Source organism: Ammodytes marinus (assembly GCF_949987685.1).
Source record: "Ammodytes marinus genome assembly, chromosome: 10".
Lineage (NCBI taxonomy): Eukaryota > Metazoa > Chordata > Actinopteri > Uranoscopiformes > Ammodytidae > Ammodytes > Ammodytes marinus.
This window is the reverse complement of record NC_137214.1, coordinates 20,497,253-20,513,931: the sequence shown is the minus strand read 5'-3', so window position 1 is coordinate 20,513,931 and position 16,679 is coordinate 20,497,253. Positions and strand designations below refer to the sequence as shown.

The window sequence follows — 16,679 nt, the reverse complement described above, 5'->3', positions numbered from 1 at the left end:
GTTTGATGCCTTTACATTTATTTTATTCTAAATGCAATAAACAATCCTACATGACCCGGATGTGTACTAGTACAGTGTCTGCTTCCGCCGCTCTGTAAGCCAATTCAGCGAAGATGGCGAGCGGAGGTGTCTCAGTGGCTTCGCTCTGGACTGAAGTGAACCGCTGTGGACAGAATGGAGACTACACAAGAGCCCTGAAAGCTCTGACTAAAAGTAAGAAATCATGTCGTCCACCGTTAGTCTCAGACGACAGACTGTTAGTTTGTCCTGGCTCCAGTTAGCGGACTCCCAAGGCTACGCTAGGGACAGCCCCGCTGCATGCCCAGTCGTTAGCATGTGGCTATAGGCTAAAGCAGTAGACAGCTCCTTGTCAAGTCTCACAAACATCGCCTTGGCTTTGTATACCAAACATCTGTTCGTAACCATATACGCATGTGATGTAACAACAAAGCCAGCTAGTGCATGGAGGTTGTATGCCAAGTAATTAAACAATATTAAGCCTAAGAAATGCTCCTATAGCTCCCGATTAGTGACGTGTCCCTAGCCCCACAGCTAACTTACTATGGCTGACAACCAATCAGCTTTCAGTCAGCTGTTAGCAAATCAACGAGTTTGATTACTGTTGACAATACCTTTGATAATCGTGTCTACTGTCTTTTTCTGTAATATGTATGTATTAATGAGTTTCTCTTGTGTGTGTCGCAGTTCTGCAAGAAAACAGGGAGGATGTGACGGCCTATCTGTGTAAAATAGTGTGCCTTGTTCAGAACAGCAGCTTCAAAGAGGCGCTGAATGTCATGAACACCCACTCGAAGCTGCTCGGCAGGTAATCAGCTGATTGTGTGCTCAATTTTCATATATCAAGCACAAATGATAAACATTCTCTGGTTCTCAAATATTAAGGTTTATTCCCTGTTTAAGTCATTGTAAGTTGAATATATTTGGGTTTTGGACAGACAAAGTCTTATGACATGTTGTCCTTTTATAGACTAAATGATTTATTGATTATTCAAGTTTAAGGACATGTGTAGTGCCCAGTCGTGTACATCAGAAATTACAGTATAGAAAATCATTTTGGAAACAGGTTTATACCAAGCATATAAAACAAAAATTGCTTGAATTTTACTCAACAAGATAGACACTATTGTGTATTCACACCTCAAAGCATTGAAGCTCTATCTGATATGATGAAGTTATTGTCTCAAATTATTAATGTTAATAGTCTGTAGTCTGTTGCAGCCCTCTACTAATAAATAACCATGCTTTAAGTTTGATGTCATCAAAACTACAATCTAACTGAATGCAGTGCTTATGCTTCCCACATTGAAAACAGATTTCATTTATTTTATTTCTCAGTGAGGTTGTGTTTGAGAAGGCGTACTGTGAGTATCGGTTGAACCGAGTGGAAAGCGCACTGAAGACCATCGAAAGTGCTGCCGAACAAACCGACAAGCTGAAAGAGCTCTACGGTCAAGTGGTAAGGCATTACTGTCTCATAGATGACCAGTTTATTTTTTGGTCAGCGATGCATTAGGGCGGACAGGGATAAATGGTCATGGTCAGCTTAAGATTTGAACGCGTTTCTGCATCAGTCTACTCAACAAGAAACCTTTGAAATCTCTTGCGGTTTTAGGAGATGGGGGCTTGTTTACACTTGCAGGGCCAGCAGTTAATTAACAAAACATATATGCTCCACATGTAATTCTTAGTATTGAATAATTGTATTATCATAAATCAAAATCAGGGGCGCCCTTAGCTCAGTTGGTAGGGCGTCCCCCCACCCGGGCCGAGCCCAGCAGCCGACCCTGGTTCGATTCCCGCCCGTGGTCGTTCTCTGCATGTCACTCCCCTCTCTGCCCCATTTCACCTCTGTCTCTCTGCACTATCAATAAAGCATAAAAATCTAAAAAGAAAAAAAAGAAAATCAAAATCAAATTATTTTAAGACAACTTGATCCAAACTTAAGGCTAGAATATATTTTTAAACGTGGTAAAAATGGTGGGCCCTGCTTCTGTAAACAGTGAAACAGTAACTTTTATGGTAGTTTTCTAACTTAAATTTTTCTGTGAGGAAGCGTGTTTGTTATAAGGTTGGTATGAGAATAAACATTAGAAATTGTTCACTTCTCAGACACACATAAAGTTACATAGTGCGCCTTTAAAGCTTATGGAGTTTGATATGTATGTTTCTACAAATTGAAAGACACCAGCTAACGGATCCCTTTCTCTTTTCCCAGTTGTACAGACTGGAGCGCTACGACGACTGCAAGTCCGTGTACACAGATCTGATCAGGAACTCCCAGGACGAGTACGAGGAAGAGAGGAAAACCAACCTGGCTGCTGTAGTGGCTTCTATGAGTCAGTGGGAGGAAGCTCCGTTGGTAAGCACGCCTTGCACAAAATGAATATGTTTGCCACACAAACAGTTGCTTTGCACTGCCACTGTTGGAGAAAGTTTGAATGAGCAGAGTCAACTTGAAAGCTGAGCCTAACAAAATAAACAATATAGTATAATACAGTTTTCCTTCTGACATTTTTTTCCTTTTTTAGGAAGATCTAGGTCTTCCTGAGTCTACGTATGAGCTGTGCTACAATGCTGCCTGCTCTCTGATTGGCCAAGGACAGCTGAAAGAGGCGTACGATAAACTACAACAAGCAGAGGGTCAGTCCCACTTTTGTTCTGCCTCCTCCAGAAGTCAAGTTGATATTTTATCCATTTTTAATTTGCCCGATTGTTTTCTTTCACAGAGCTTTGCAGAGTCTCTCTGGCAGAGGATTCGGTGAGTGTTGCTTTTAAAACATTTATGCATCCTGTTGGCTGTATTGTAATTTGCTACTGTTCCACCTGTTAGAGAGTGGAAGATGCTTCAGGGACAATGTGATGCACACTTTGTGGAACTTTAGATTTTTGCGAATTTATCCTCAAAGATCAAGATAAAAAATAATGACGGGATGAATTGAAAAGAAGTACAGTGCCATTTGTAGATTTGAATGGGGCAGGACAATTATGGATGCTTTAATCATCTTGTTTATAGTTTTAATGTGGAAAGTAAAGTGGTGCTATTCTTACTGAACATTTACCAACGTCTTCAGTTTCCTCAAATATATTGTCAACATTGGGGTTTATTATTTTTTATTATTATTTTTTTTTTAGGTGTATACCTACCTTTTTTTATTTGGCAGTTGAAGAGCAGATAGAGTAGAACTGGGGAGCTATAGGGGGATGACATTTAGTAAATGGCTGGGTTGGTTTCGAACCCGGGTCCGCTTCGACAAAGACTGAGCCTATCTGGTACACGCTCTACCCACTAGGCCATGAGTGCCCTAACATTGGGATTTCAAAACTTATATTTGTCTCAATTCAGTCATTGCTGGTTTATCTCTTTCAGGATGTGACTGAGGAAGACATCGAGTCGGAGCTGGCCGTCATTCATTCTCAGATGGCGTATGTCATGCAGTTACAAGGTCGGACAGACGAGGCGCTGCAGCTCTACAACCAGGTCATCAAGCTCAAGTGGGTGCAGTTTTTATCATATTAGATTTACTTTAAAAACTAGACAATGTAGCACTGGTTGAACATTTTTTGTTTTATGTTATTTTAAGTTTGTTGTGTGATAGTACCTGTTTACCTTTTGGGAAAATGTTTATCAGGCAATCAAAAGGCCACAAATACCCAAGGTGTACTTTTTCCGTGTCTCAGCGGAGCAGATGTCAAATAGATATTTCATAATATATTCTTAAATGCAGGCCTTCGGATGTGGGGCTGCTGGCTGTGACCGCAAACAATATCATTACAATAAACAAGGTGGGTGTACCAATTACAACATATTTCATCAAAGCATCATTGTGCCTGAAGCAAAACTCCCAACTGGATTGTATGTGTTCATTCATTAAAACTCTGCTCTGTTTTCATAGGACCAAAACGTGTTTGACTCCAAGAAAAAGGTGAAATTGACGAATGCCGAAGGCGTTGAATACAAGCTGGCGAAGAAGCAGCTGCAGGCCATTGACCTCAACAAAGCCCTCCTGGCCATGTACACCAACCAGGTACTGTAGGAGCAGCAGCAACAACAAAGACAGCAACAAATTTCACACACCCGAGTTTATAGCTGATCACGATATTGTTGCTGTGTTGCTGGTTAACAGGCTGACCAGTGCAGGAAACTGTCATCAAGTCTTCAGTCCCAGAACCCGGGTCACCCTCGGCCCGTCCTCATCCAGGTGGCTCAGCTGTGCAGAGAGAAGCAGCACCCCAAAGCCATAGAGCTGCTGCAGGTATTGAATGGACCAACACTGCTGCTTGTTTTTTTGTTTTTTTTAAGATGTTTTTTTGGCATTTATATGCTTTATTGATAGTGTAGAGACAGAGTTGAAATGAGGCAGAGAGGGGAGTGACATGCAGGGAATGACCGCGGGCTGGAATCGAACCCGGGTCTGCTGCTGGCCGAGGCCCATGGGGGGGATGCCCTACCGACTGAGCTAAGGGCGCCCCTTGCTTGTTGTCAAGTCTTGAATCACATCCTAAAAACAAACACAATCCCCCCCCTGCTTTGTTTCTGGTTATGCACTTTAAATGTCAATGCTAAAAATGTATGTATATATTGTTTTGAGCAAGGGCATAACAGGCACACACTCATTCACACATCTTTGCAGTGGCCTTTAATCGTTTACACCACTCATGAATTTTAGGCTTATTCCACTTTGGTGCCAACTGTATGTAGGGTAATGTTTAATGTAAGACCTGAATGGAGTAAGTAACTGTATGTAGGGTAATGTTTAATGTAAGACCTGAATGGAGTAAGTCATTTAAGCATGAGCCCAAGATTTTTTGTTCTCCTCTCTCTAGGACTCTGTTTTTGTATTTTCTTAGACCATGCTAACTGACTATTCTTTCATGTTCCAGCAATTCTCCGACCAACATCCAGAGAGTGCGTCTGGCATCAAACTGACAATGGCACAACTGTATTTAGTACAAGGTACTGTCATGTTTTTACAATGATTATGGTTTGATTCGTTCAGTTAGACCCTTCTGTCTCAGGACAGGTGATCAGTGACTAGCTCACTTTAATAAACACGTGCCTGTCTTTGTCAAATGGAAGCATATTTTGTTGTTTAACTTTGTAATTTACTTTTTTATTTTTTTATTTTAGAAAAAAGTCGCTACATTTGTGTTTCTAAAATAATAAAAGCTTTTTGTTGGTTCATGTTCTTCAGGTCATGTAACAAAAGCTTGTGACGTCTTAAGGTCCATTGAAGAGTTCAAGCACAAATCGGGAATGGTGAGTTTAATATGAAAACACTAATTTACTGAAGCTGTCCACAACTGATACTCAGTTTGGATTTGTGACCATTTTAGTTTAGTTTTTGTCAACTCTAAACACTAAACTGTCATTGGCTCCTCAGATCTCAGCTCTGGTGACGATGTACTCCCACGAAGAGGACATTGACAGCGCTATTGACGTTTTCAAACAAGCTATCGAGCACTGCCAGTCTCAACAGGTTAGTGTCTGATGTTTAGTTTTGATCTCACAAACGAAATCCGGAGATAGCTGCAGAACGTTCAGGGGACAATTTGCAATGTCACAACAATATCTTATGTTAGTCATTAAAGGGTAATCTGCATGTAATGTGTAAAATGTTGAGTGTTTCAGAGAAAACAGTCAAAACAAAGTTGAAGTCAGATTGAATTTTTTTTTTTTAAGAATCTTGGCAATAAGCAGTCACAGTTAAGACTGTGTTTTCCACTGTGTAATGAGCCTGCTCTTTTCCCTTCCACAGCCCGGATCCGCTACACACTTGGCCCTGGTACGAGAAGCTGCCAATTTCAAACTAAAGTACGGGCGGAAAAAAGAAGCCATTAGTGATTTGGAGCAGCTGTGGAAGTGAGTTACAGCCCTGCAAAACACTCCACTCCAACATGTGTTGAGTATTTTGGGGTAAAAAAAAAAGAGAGAAAGAAAACACTTAATGTGCTCCTGAGAGGTCTCACTGTTGATTCTGTAGCTCAAATATTTATTTATTTCAGTTCTGAAACAGCTTGAGAAGCATCATTACAGGGTGCTTACAAAGCTTGGTTAACACATATTATACTTACTATGATGTTTATTTCATTTATGCAGCACATCTGTAAGTGTATGAACAACCAGTAACCATTTCAGGTGATGTCCAGATGGTCGTTTTTACTGCAACTCTTGTTGGAATTCCGTCTTTTACGATGATAAAGCTTATTTAGATTTTTTTCCCAAAACAGGCAAAACCCCAACGATATCCACACACTGGCACAGCTCATCTCGGCGTATTCCCTGGTGGACACGGAAAAGGCCAAATCGTATCCTTGCACCTACTGAAATGGAATATTCTATAGCTATTCTATCTTTACTTCTAGTTTAGCTCGTAAATTATTATTTTAGGCATTTTATATATGAATATCTTTGTTGTTTGAATCAATGATCAGATAAAACGAGGAATGTGAAGTAGCTATCTTGATCTTTGGGAAATTATATTGTCTACTGTTCTTTTTTTCTATTTTTATTGCCTACGTAGTTGTGAATAAAAACTTGCCCATGACCATAGACATTGCTGATACATAATAAAATGTGCTTTAGACTGATATGAAACGAATTGCAGAGACAACAGAATGCTAGCATTTTAGCTCCATCAGGTATCATCAGCCATGTAATAATTTTATTTCCAGAACGCTTAAAACCCTTGTAAACCATTGACTTCCTAACCATAATAAACCTTTGTGGAAATGAGTAAGGCAAAATTCTTAGATGGTCTTATGATGGTGCAAATGAAGGTGTACATAGGAAATGTCCAATGCAAATATGGTATGTCCTTAGCCCTCCTCTCCAGCCTGAGCAAACACCTACCTTCTTCGGACACAATGGCCTTGAATGTGGACGTGGACGAGCTGGAGAACTCCCACGGAGCGACCAACGTCCGGAAGAAAGCTGCTAAGGTCACCGGAGAAAACCTGCCCAAAGAAATAGGGTAAACCACGCCAGCATTATGATGTTCAGAGCATTTCCTTTATTGAATTAACTTGTTGGAAACGTATCAAGCAGAGCCCCCAGGGGGCTACATTTTTAACTTATTTTGTGCTAATATGCCTGCATTTTCTTTACAGCCAAGGCGATATCAAAAAGAAGAGGAAGAAAAAGAAAGGTATACCAAATTGCTTTTTATTCTCCAAAATGTTATAAGTGGTAAAGGTAAAAAAAAATTAAATAAATAAATGAAAATGCATTCTGTTTCTATGGATCACCAGTAAATCAAATGCATCAGTATTTATTATTTGCTCTTCTGCAACAGCAACTAATAAATACTGACACTTTACAGACTGGAAAAAAACACATCAAATGGCTTCCCAGTCATAGTCACAAAGACTCAATCACTCATATTTGCAGTGGCTTTTAATGGTTTAAACAATTCAACAATTTAAGCTAATTCCTGATGTACTTTTTAAGGTAAACTACCCAAGAACTGTGACCCCGGGGCGACCCCTGATATAGAGCGGTGGATGCCCATGAGGGAACGCACCTATTACAGAGGCAAGAAGAAGGGCAAGAACAAGAAGGAGCAGATAGGAAAAGGCACACAGGGAGCAACGGCAGCAGCTTCAGCCGAATTGTAAGTAAACTCCACACAATCTCTCCAGAAGCACAACACACGTCACCTGAGCTGTCTGGGTCTGGTTGCAATTTCCTGTCCTTGAATCCAAGCAATTAACTCCATTAATGGGGGGGAAAGCACCTGTGAGATTGTGCTGTTGTGTCCCTGCCAATGAATCCTCAGTGGAGAGACATCCAGCTGCTGTGCAGACCAAACGGCCAGAATAAAGCAGAACAATAGAAGTACAAGTCCATGTGCTCAGAAATCAGAAAAACGCTTGTGAGGCAGTATAACATGAATGATAATGTTATGTTTAAAGTATTGCTGGAAAATAGTGTATAGGCAAGGGGATTGATAGAAAAATACTTTAAAGTAATTTTACTGTTTGATTGATTGATTAATTAATTAATCAATTGAACTTTCAAGCTAAACTACCAGACATTTGCTTTCTCATTTGCTTTCTTATTATTTTTTTTCACTCTAATGGCATTGCAGATCAAATACTTATTTTTAGGTGTTGGACAATAAAGCCACCATAGAAATTATTCAGACTGTTATAAAGTAAATACTGTCTAACATAATCAGTAATTGCCTAAGTTGACATTTTTGAAAATATGCTTATCCTGTCTGTACAAGTATAGCACTCAAGCTAGAGGGACATTTGCTTAGCATTAATGCTGGAAACGGGGAAGCAGCTAGCCTAGCTTGGCCTGTCCAAAATGCAAATAATACACCAACTACCAGCATGTACCAGACATTGAGACTGCTCACGGGTCACATATAGGCCTATGGAACACATTACTTCCGCGTTTGTGTTAGGGTTTAATGGTGAGGTTTAGGTGCAAAATGTTTCCCAGGTGAACAAATGGAGCGATCTCTAATGGTATTATTCTGGCTTCTTCCTCCGTTTGCAGCGATGCCAGTAAGACAGCCAGCAGCCCCCCTACCTCCCCTAGACCAGGCTCTGCGTCCGGCTCATCTACAGCCACACCCAGCAACGTGGTCCCACCAAGAGGGCAGAAACCAGCCGCTCCAGGGGCCACACGCAAGAAGGCACCACAGAAGAAGAAGAAGAGTGGCAAAGGAGGCTGGTAGGGCGTGGGATAAACTGATGGCCGACACAAGAAAGCATAAGAATTTCTCTGTGTTTATGTTCACGTTTTTAATGTCTTGGCCATTCATTTAAATATGTAAAACCAAAAGCTTCCCTTTCCTCTCCTTCTACGTCATGAATTTGTGGTCTTTTCAACAGTACAGAATAGAGAATATTTAAAGGACAGTTCCACTGAAATTAACTATTTTTTTGTTGGTTTCTTTGATTCTGTTTTTACTTTTGTTTTAATTTGTGACCTTATCTGAGGTTACAGTAAAAAAATACCCCAAAAACACATATTGCTACATTTTGTCATTAAAAGTTTCAGAGAATTGAAAAATGCCTTTTCTGTGCCGTTATGGGTGTATTGACATATGCCAAATGTAATGTATTTTTTCATTGAAGTGACGCAGATGTGTCTCTCTGTAAGGTGTCAGGTTTTCCCAGGCATTACACTCAGAAACAACTGTACATTACTATAATAAAATGTGATAATAGATTGTTGGGTTCATCCAGCCAACTTCTATTAGATGAACCGTCAATTAAATGTCCATACATTTTACTGTAGGCACTAGGAAATGTCATATTGGTACTGCATTTATTTCTTATAGCAAGGAATCACTCACACGGACTTCTTACACATATCAGTTCCAACAGTAAGAAAAAAATGCTTCAGCAAGGTAACTTAAAGTTTTGGTAAAAGCGTTAAATGCTTTGAGATCTGGAAAACAGATCAGCTGCAAAGATTCAGTGTTAAATAATTATTTATTTTTGGATCCATGTGTTGGTCTCAGTTCAAGAAAGTCATTTGAAATTCTTCAATCTTAGTTTTCCAGATGCATGTTCCAGGAAGTCCCGTTTTGTTGAGTCTTAATAAAATTCTTGGCAGCAACACATGACCCCTGTTTTTAATCATAAATTTGAGTCCATTATATGGCTCCTACTATTTGACATAGCTATTTGACATGCATTGGGATCTCTGGACGGACTGTATTTTTAACTGAATTTGATCCATCTCTTTTTATAAAAGGGTAGATTATTGATTTATCTTTTTTAGTATCAATTTAAAAATAAAATACTGGAATAAAAAAATAGTGAATGCTTTATTAACAAGGGGTTATACACTAAGAAAAGGTTTGGAATCAATCGTCCAATTCACATGTTATTGGTTGAGATTATAATGATTTCAGTCCAGTGTGCGCAGGATACAAAGACAGGCTCCCTACTTATGCAACCAATTAATATGTGCTTTCGTGTAACTAGTTTAGCAGAATGAAAAACTATAGGTATACAGGTATTATCCACCAGAACAATGATTCTGCATTGACGGTTCATTATAATTCCCATCAACCAACCACATTATTTCCCCATTCTTCCATGGAGCTCTTTAGGCCTATAGACCGTCAGTTTTGATTGGTTAATCGACATAACCACTCCTTCCACTAGTGGTTGCAGTTTGCATGCAATTTACCAATGACGAGCTTCACCTGATGTGAATCTGTCCAGAGCACTTTGATAGTGGTTTGAGAGTTGGAAGTGTTATCCGAGGTCTGTACACAGTGGACAGGATGCCTCGTTTGCTGCCTATTTACCCTGACTTATTCTACGATCCTCTGACAGAAGATGTCGAGGAACTACTGGCTCGTTTCCAACACACGGACTCGGTCCGGTTCGAGGTCTTTTCAGCCGTCTGGAGGGAGATGGGCTTCTCGGACGTCTTTATAGGTTTGAACAGCATTGGCGAACTGAAGAGATTTACCAGAATAACTCTGGCCACGGCTGTCAAGTACTTCCTGCCTCCGCACAGTTACCAGATTCGCGTGGCAGGCCTGTATCTGATGTTTTCCTTCTACCACACCCAACCCAGTGTTACTCCCGTGCCTATCAGACTGGCTGTGAGGGACTACGATGACGTTCAGAAGTTCCTCCAGGACTCTGTGGATTCCGGTCACCACGACATAGTCTACATCTACGGGAAGCTGGAGGCTGCCAAAGCCATACACTATGCCGCCATGCCGCATTTTCTCACCTTCAAAAAGCAGCACAAGCCCAAGCAGGAAGCCGTGTGCATTGGGTTTCTCGGCAGGGTCAAGGCCGTCCAGGAGCTCCTCCCAGCGGAGATCCTGGAGGAGCTGAGCAACATCCAGAGCCAGTACGAGAAGATGAAGGAGGCCACGGCGGAGGTCAAAAGCAAGGTCACCAACATGACACATCGGGACCTAACCCGACACCTGAAAGACAGCGTGTCAGAGTTTGTCACTTGGCAGCATAATACTTTTTCAAATGAGAACAAAGACAAGGAGGAAGATGTTAGTGGTGATGATGAGGAGACACCAGCCGATTCCAGCAGCAGAAGGGCCAGGCTCCTGTCCTCCATCAAGCAAAAGAGCTACAGCAGCTTCCAGGAGGCGTCCAAGGCCAGGAGGCACAGACAGTCCGAGACGGTGGTGTCTTCAAGCTCAGGGACGGAGCACCATCACGACCAGGAGGCCTCCGCTCAGCAGAAGAAGAAGCAGTTCCTCTCGCTGCGGGCTCGCACCTGGAAGAGTTTTGGGGTGACGCAGGATGAGAGCAAGCTCCAGGCCTGGCTACTGAGCGCTCCCGATCAAGAGGAGAGGGTGCCCATGAAGAGGGTCTACCAGAATGCTCCGTACAAGCCATGATGCGAGGAGAAGAAGGAGGACTTTATTGTGCAATGCAAAGAAGTTCCCTCATGTTGGTTTGGTTGTGCAACGTTTAGAAAGAAATTTGGGGGAAAAGACATGGAAAATGATTATGTAGTTTGACAAACAGTTTGATTTTGATTTCCACTTATCATGCATTCATATGAATCCAATCATTTAGTAGCCTAGGAGGCTTATCCTTTCATTTGCTAATAAATCCTTTAATTTGTTAATAAATATCTTTCACAATTGTCTTGCCTCTAGCCTTCTTGCTTTCACTCCTGCCTTTGGGGCCAAAAGAGGAGTATCTGTGACGGTAAAGGTTTTCTTAATCAGTGCAAAATATTCAAAAATAAAATCTTAGTAGCCTAATTTAAATATTTAATGTGCAATTTGCCAAGGATAGGCCTTCACATAGACACGCCTTTCCAGAGTGTCCCAACGTTGTATGCCTTTGTACAGTGTGTTGGAACTGAACAAAGAGTATTTACTCATCGAGAAACATTGCTCTTGAGTTTGCCTGTAACATGTTGGGTGTCAGGTAAAGAGCTCAAATAGAAAGTGTATTGAATGTATAGTTGCTAAAATGAGCTCGGCCTTTCCCAGGTGCAACATTAAGGATGCTTAGACATAGGCCTAGGCCTACAGTAGGCCTATATGCTAAATAATATACATTGATACAATGTTACTCTGACATAATTGACAAAAATGACAAAATTTGCTAAATGAATAGCATACTTTTAGTAGTCTACTTTATGTAGGCATAGGCCTACTGTAAGATTTTGTAACAGGCCTACTTTTACACAGCAGTTTTTTTAAAGCATTTAACTAATGTTTATCCTTTTTTGTAGCGTGTTTAAGTCTAGTTAAATATACTAGGCTCTATGCTACTTGTTTTTATGTAAAACCTGGACATGTGTTTTTCCTTTATTCGTCCACATTTGGTAAAAGAGTGAGCGTCATGAAAATATTGTTGGAATCATGGCGCCATCCAGCGGTGCATTACTCCACTGCATCAACAAAAACAGCCCGGAAATCTCGTTTGGGGCCGTTCCTCCGAGACGGAGCTTCCTGTCTGTCTAATCCACTTGTTGATGAGAGGAGAAAGACGAGGAGATTGGATAAAAGAAGTTAAATCTTAACCAAACGCCGGACAATGTCGCAGGCGGTCGGGTAAATAAAGAAGCGGCAGGTCGAGCACCATGTTTGGTCTGAGAGAGGCCGGAGTCCTCGGAGCCTCCGTCGCTCTTGCTGGGGGACTCGCCTATCTTATCTGGAACTACGCGGCGTCTTCATGGTCCTCTACCGGGGACACGGAGCCTGAAACACGGCCTGGAGAAGACGATAATAGGTCCAGACAGAAGGGACAGGGGAAAAAAGAGAAAGGAGACAAGAGAGAAGTTATCGTTAAACAAACTGTGGAGGCAGTCGCTGCTGCGCCTGTAGTCGCCGTTGAGGCTCCGAAAGTATCCGAGGTAAAACGTTGACTTCACCGGACACACTTTTCTGCAAACATACGGTTCGCACTGTAATATTTTGTCCTTTTGATATTGTATCAGTCGAAATGTTCTCAAACGAGGTAAATAGCTTACCCTTCATTTGCTACAAGTAGCTATGCAACTTCTGCTGTGAGGAATTTTGGGAAATGTAGGAATTAATTTGCAACATGTTTCTATCGCCTGTGTCTTTTTTTCCCCTTTCTCAAGCGAAAATGCACACATTATACTCGTTCTCGTCCTCTTATCTGAATGTTTTATGTTTTTGTTTGTTTTGTTTTAAATGACAGTAAGTTTTGCATGTTTGGCTTTAATCTATTTTGAATAGCCTATATCCCCTGTGGTCATTGAATAGGCCTAGCCTATATGATGGACAATTTGGTGGCTGAAGCCAGACATGGATTAAGCCAAGTCCTCGACTAAATAGATTTTTTTCAGAGATTGTCCATTGAAAGTACAAGTTAGCCTAGAACTATGCTTAATGTCTGCAAAACTGTCCCCTAGAGTTTGTTATGATTTCTGTTCTTAAGCTTGTGTTTCTTAATTAAAAAAAAGATAATTGTAGGAAATGTTGTCTTGTCTTATTCCTCATTGCTGGTGTGTGTGTGTGTGTGTGTGTGTGTGTTGTAGTCCAAGTCTGTGGAGTCAGCGGGGACTAAGGTTTTGGTTTTGGGTCTGGATGGAGCCGGTAAGACCAGCCTGCTGCTCCGTTTGGCCACCGGCACACAGGAGCAAGACATCGAGCCCACACAGGGCTTCAACGCTGTCTCCATCAACAGAGAGGACATGAACATCGAGTTCCTAGAAAGTCAGTACTGAACTAACACCTGAGCCTGACAGTAAAACAAAAGAGCCTTCTGCACATTGAGTTGGTGTCATAGTCATATGTTGGTCTGTCTGTCTCTATGTCTGTTAGTCGGAGGTAAAGAGGAGCTGCGGACGTACTGGCAGAAGTACACGTCCAAGGCTCTCATGCTGGTGTTTGTGGTGGACTCTTCCAACCCACAGCGTTTCCCCCTCGCCAAGACGCATTTACATGAGCTGCTGGCCTCCGACCCCCGTCTGCCCTTAATGGTACTGGCCAACAAACAGGTGAGCATGACAGACAGAAACACTCCACACTGTTTTAAAAACAGAAGCCTCTGAGCCTCTTGTCCTCAAAGAAACCTGCCCAGTTTATAATTAGACACTGTATTTACAGACGGGCTGCAAGGTCTTATTTTCTCGACTCATCGATGAATCTCTTTAGTCTGTGCATTCTTGTAATTTTAACTTTTATTTACAGATGGTTAGAATTATTGTCATTTTAGTATGTTTTCATTAGTATATATTAGCTTAAAAAATATGTTTTATTTAATTTTTTTACCTTTATAACTACATTGTAGCAGGTCGCAGTGCCATGTTGCGGCACCATATTTCTACAGTAGCACAGAACGGACACACTTAACAGCCTTGCGTTTTTATATACATGTAGACTGGGTATCCGCCAGTAATGCACCCTTTGAAAAGACGAATAATGAGTACTAGAATAAATAACTAAATACTGTACATCTTCACCTCATCACTTGATATTGTGTAACAACTTTAGGCAGTGGTGGCTGAAGCCATCTTTAGTAACTAGCTTCTTGTCCTTAAAGGCCACCATAGCTTCTGTAAATATTCAGAATGGCGTTGTTATCCAACAATAGCTTATAAGAAAGTTCAGTTTGTAGGAACATCTAAAATTCCGAAAAAACTGAGCAGGTACTGTTGAGTCCCACGTGTGCACGTTTGAAAGGAAGGACAAGCCAGCTTTACTGACATCAACCAAAAAACATTTCCATGCTGTTTTCAGGAGCACTTTGTCTAGAATCTTTAGAGGTTAAACTACAAAGCAAGTATCCTCTGGGCTGGGGTATGTTGTAATGTCTCCTCATGCTCGTGCTTGTGGTTCCAGGACCTTCCAGGAGCCTGTGGCATTACAGACCTCCACGAAGCCCTGTCACTGTCTGAGATCGGAGGGCGCAAGTTGTTCCTCATCGGCACCCATGTGATTAAGGGAGAGGCCCAGCTCAGCTCAGGTGTTCAGGATGCTCGGGACATGATCATCCAGATGGTTAGTGACGGCAGATAAGAACACCGGATGGGTGGCCGTCACTTAATCATGTGTTTTTGATTAAAAAATCTAATAGGTTCTACTTTGCACTTTTAAAGGTTAATTTTCACTACATCATGTTGGCTGAATCTCTTTGATATATTTATTTCGAAAGTTAAAAGTTCTTCGTTGTTTTGGTACGGTGTAGTTAGGATTATGAAACTGCTTGAGACGGAATGTGAAGGTGTAAAACTACACTCCTAAAATCTTGCTTTCAAATTTGATCTTCAGGAAAAAAATATTTATTTATAACCATGGTGACTGTTACTGTGTGCATTTTACCACTGATAAGGATCTATTACATTTACTTACCATGTGTCCAGTCTTTGCAGTGGCTGACATTTTAAAGAAAAACACAAAACTTAGGGAGATTCTGCTGCTTTCAGAGTAGTGATGGTAAATGTTACAGTTATTTAAATTTTCCAACAGTGACCTCAGGCAAACCTGACTATTACAGCTTTTAGAAACTGGTGAAAAAGCTTTGCAGTGGCCTGTTAATATCAAAACTGTTCAAATTAACAAGTATTTAATGTCTACATAAAAAATTGGTTGAGTGCATATTAAGGGCTGTTTGCTTTATTAGTTCATACACCATACCACTCCGATATACAGCTTTAAATACTGTATTGCTTTTATGAAACAAGTTAATTGCTAAGTGCTTTGATAAGTGTTTTGACTTTACCTTAAAAATAAGGGAATATAAACCTGTTATTCTTATTTTTTTGGTCTTTCGATAGTGTTTTTGCTGTTCAGCACAGGTATGAGCTCCTCGTTATTTTGTCTAAAGACTGTTTTATTTAGTGGAATCTGTTAACTTTGGGATGAATGTGATGTGTGCAAGGCCTTCACATGTACGATTTTTGAGGAATGTTAGTTTAAAAGACAATTATTTTGTTAAATTAATCATATGTTTTTGTTTTATTCCAATATCCAAACCTGTCCATCATACGGTAGTGTGTGAACAGGTTCATACAGAGTTGCATACAGCCTTATACAAAGTTTTGTCATGCTTTAATAAACTGTTTCCACTAAATTGTTTGGTGTGACTTGTTGTGGTGTCAGTGTCACTGGTGAGATTTGAACCTATGATCCTCCGTAGACAGAGAAGTCTTATGAGGACACCCTGCGGCTTCACATTTCTGCGGATAAAATAATAACAGCTTATCTGGGAATGCATGTCAACTTACCATGTGAATCTTGTGCTATCATGGCTCCTGATTTACCCTGACGTCAGGCAATCAAGGCACATTTATATGTGGAATCTGATTCAAATACAACACCAGTTCTCTAGAAATACTCCACCGCTGACCTAGACGTATCAACTTCATGCCTCGGAAGTCTTAAGAGAAAGCGGGATGGATGGGGTTGAGTGTGGACTCCAGTTTCAAGGAGTCCTCAGGTGTGGAGTTGGTTGCTAAGGACTCCTGGCTCCAGAGCAACAGCAGGATAATATTGTAACACCATTAACAGGCTGACACATCCAGCCTACTGCTGCTCCTGCAAGTTGAGATGGTGTCTGGAGAACAAGGTAAACCTTAACAATTTTGTATCAGTCAAAGACAGTCTTCACATTTGTGCAGTCTTACAATTTCAGTTGAATTTCTATATTGTTGATTATTGCAGGGGTTCAGTCCAAATGTGTTCCTTCAAAAAGGTGAGGTAACATATAACATAATTATT

General features: G+C 40.9%; 3 protein-coding genes across 3 annotated transcripts; all 3 read left to right on the top strand.

The window, feature by feature from the left end:
• The first annotated feature begins 104 nt into the window (after nucleotides 1–104).
• On the top strand, nucleotides 105–9,611 carry srp72 (signal recognition particle 72). The gene is made up of 19 exons (XM_080036177.1): nucleotides 105–213; nucleotides 706–826; nucleotides 1,357–1,477; nucleotides 2,237–2,380; nucleotides 2,550–2,661; nucleotides 2,748–2,779; nucleotides 3,389–3,513; nucleotides 3,747–3,804; nucleotides 3,915–4,046; nucleotides 4,146–4,274; nucleotides 4,903–4,975; nucleotides 5,214–5,278; nucleotides 5,403–5,498; nucleotides 5,778–5,881; nucleotides 6,250–6,327; nucleotides 6,855–6,992; nucleotides 7,129–7,166; nucleotides 7,469–7,631; nucleotides 8,528–9,611. The coding sequence occupies exons 1-19, from the start codon at nucleotides 114–116 to the stop codon at nucleotides 8,706–8,708; spliced, it is 2,010 nt and encodes a 669-aa protein (XP_079892303.1). The 5' UTR covers nucleotides 105–113; the 3' UTR covers nucleotides 8,709–9,611.
• Nucleotides 9,612–10,165: 554 nt separating this feature from the next.
• Nucleotides 10,166–11,460, top strand: LOC307256310 (snRNA-activating protein complex subunit 1-like). Its single transcript, XM_080035225.1, has one exon. The coding sequence runs from the start codon at nucleotides 10,275–10,277 to the stop codon at nucleotides 11,367–11,369; it is 1,095 nt and encodes a 364-aa protein (XP_079891351.1). The 5' UTR covers nucleotides 10,166–10,274; the 3' UTR covers nucleotides 11,370–11,460.
• Nucleotides 11,461–12,437: 977 nt separating this feature from the next.
• On the top strand, nucleotides 12,438–16,026 carry arl9 (ADP-ribosylation factor-like 9). Its single transcript, XM_080035849.1, has 4 exons — nucleotides 12,438–12,844; nucleotides 13,496–13,673; nucleotides 13,782–13,957; nucleotides 14,802–16,026. Exons 1-4 carry the CDS (start codon nucleotides 12,572–12,574, stop codon nucleotides 14,976–14,978), a joined length of 804 nt encoding a protein of 267 aa, XP_079891975.1. The 5' UTR covers nucleotides 12,438–12,571; the 3' UTR covers nucleotides 14,979–16,026.
• Nucleotides 16,027–16,679: the final 653 nt, after the last annotated feature.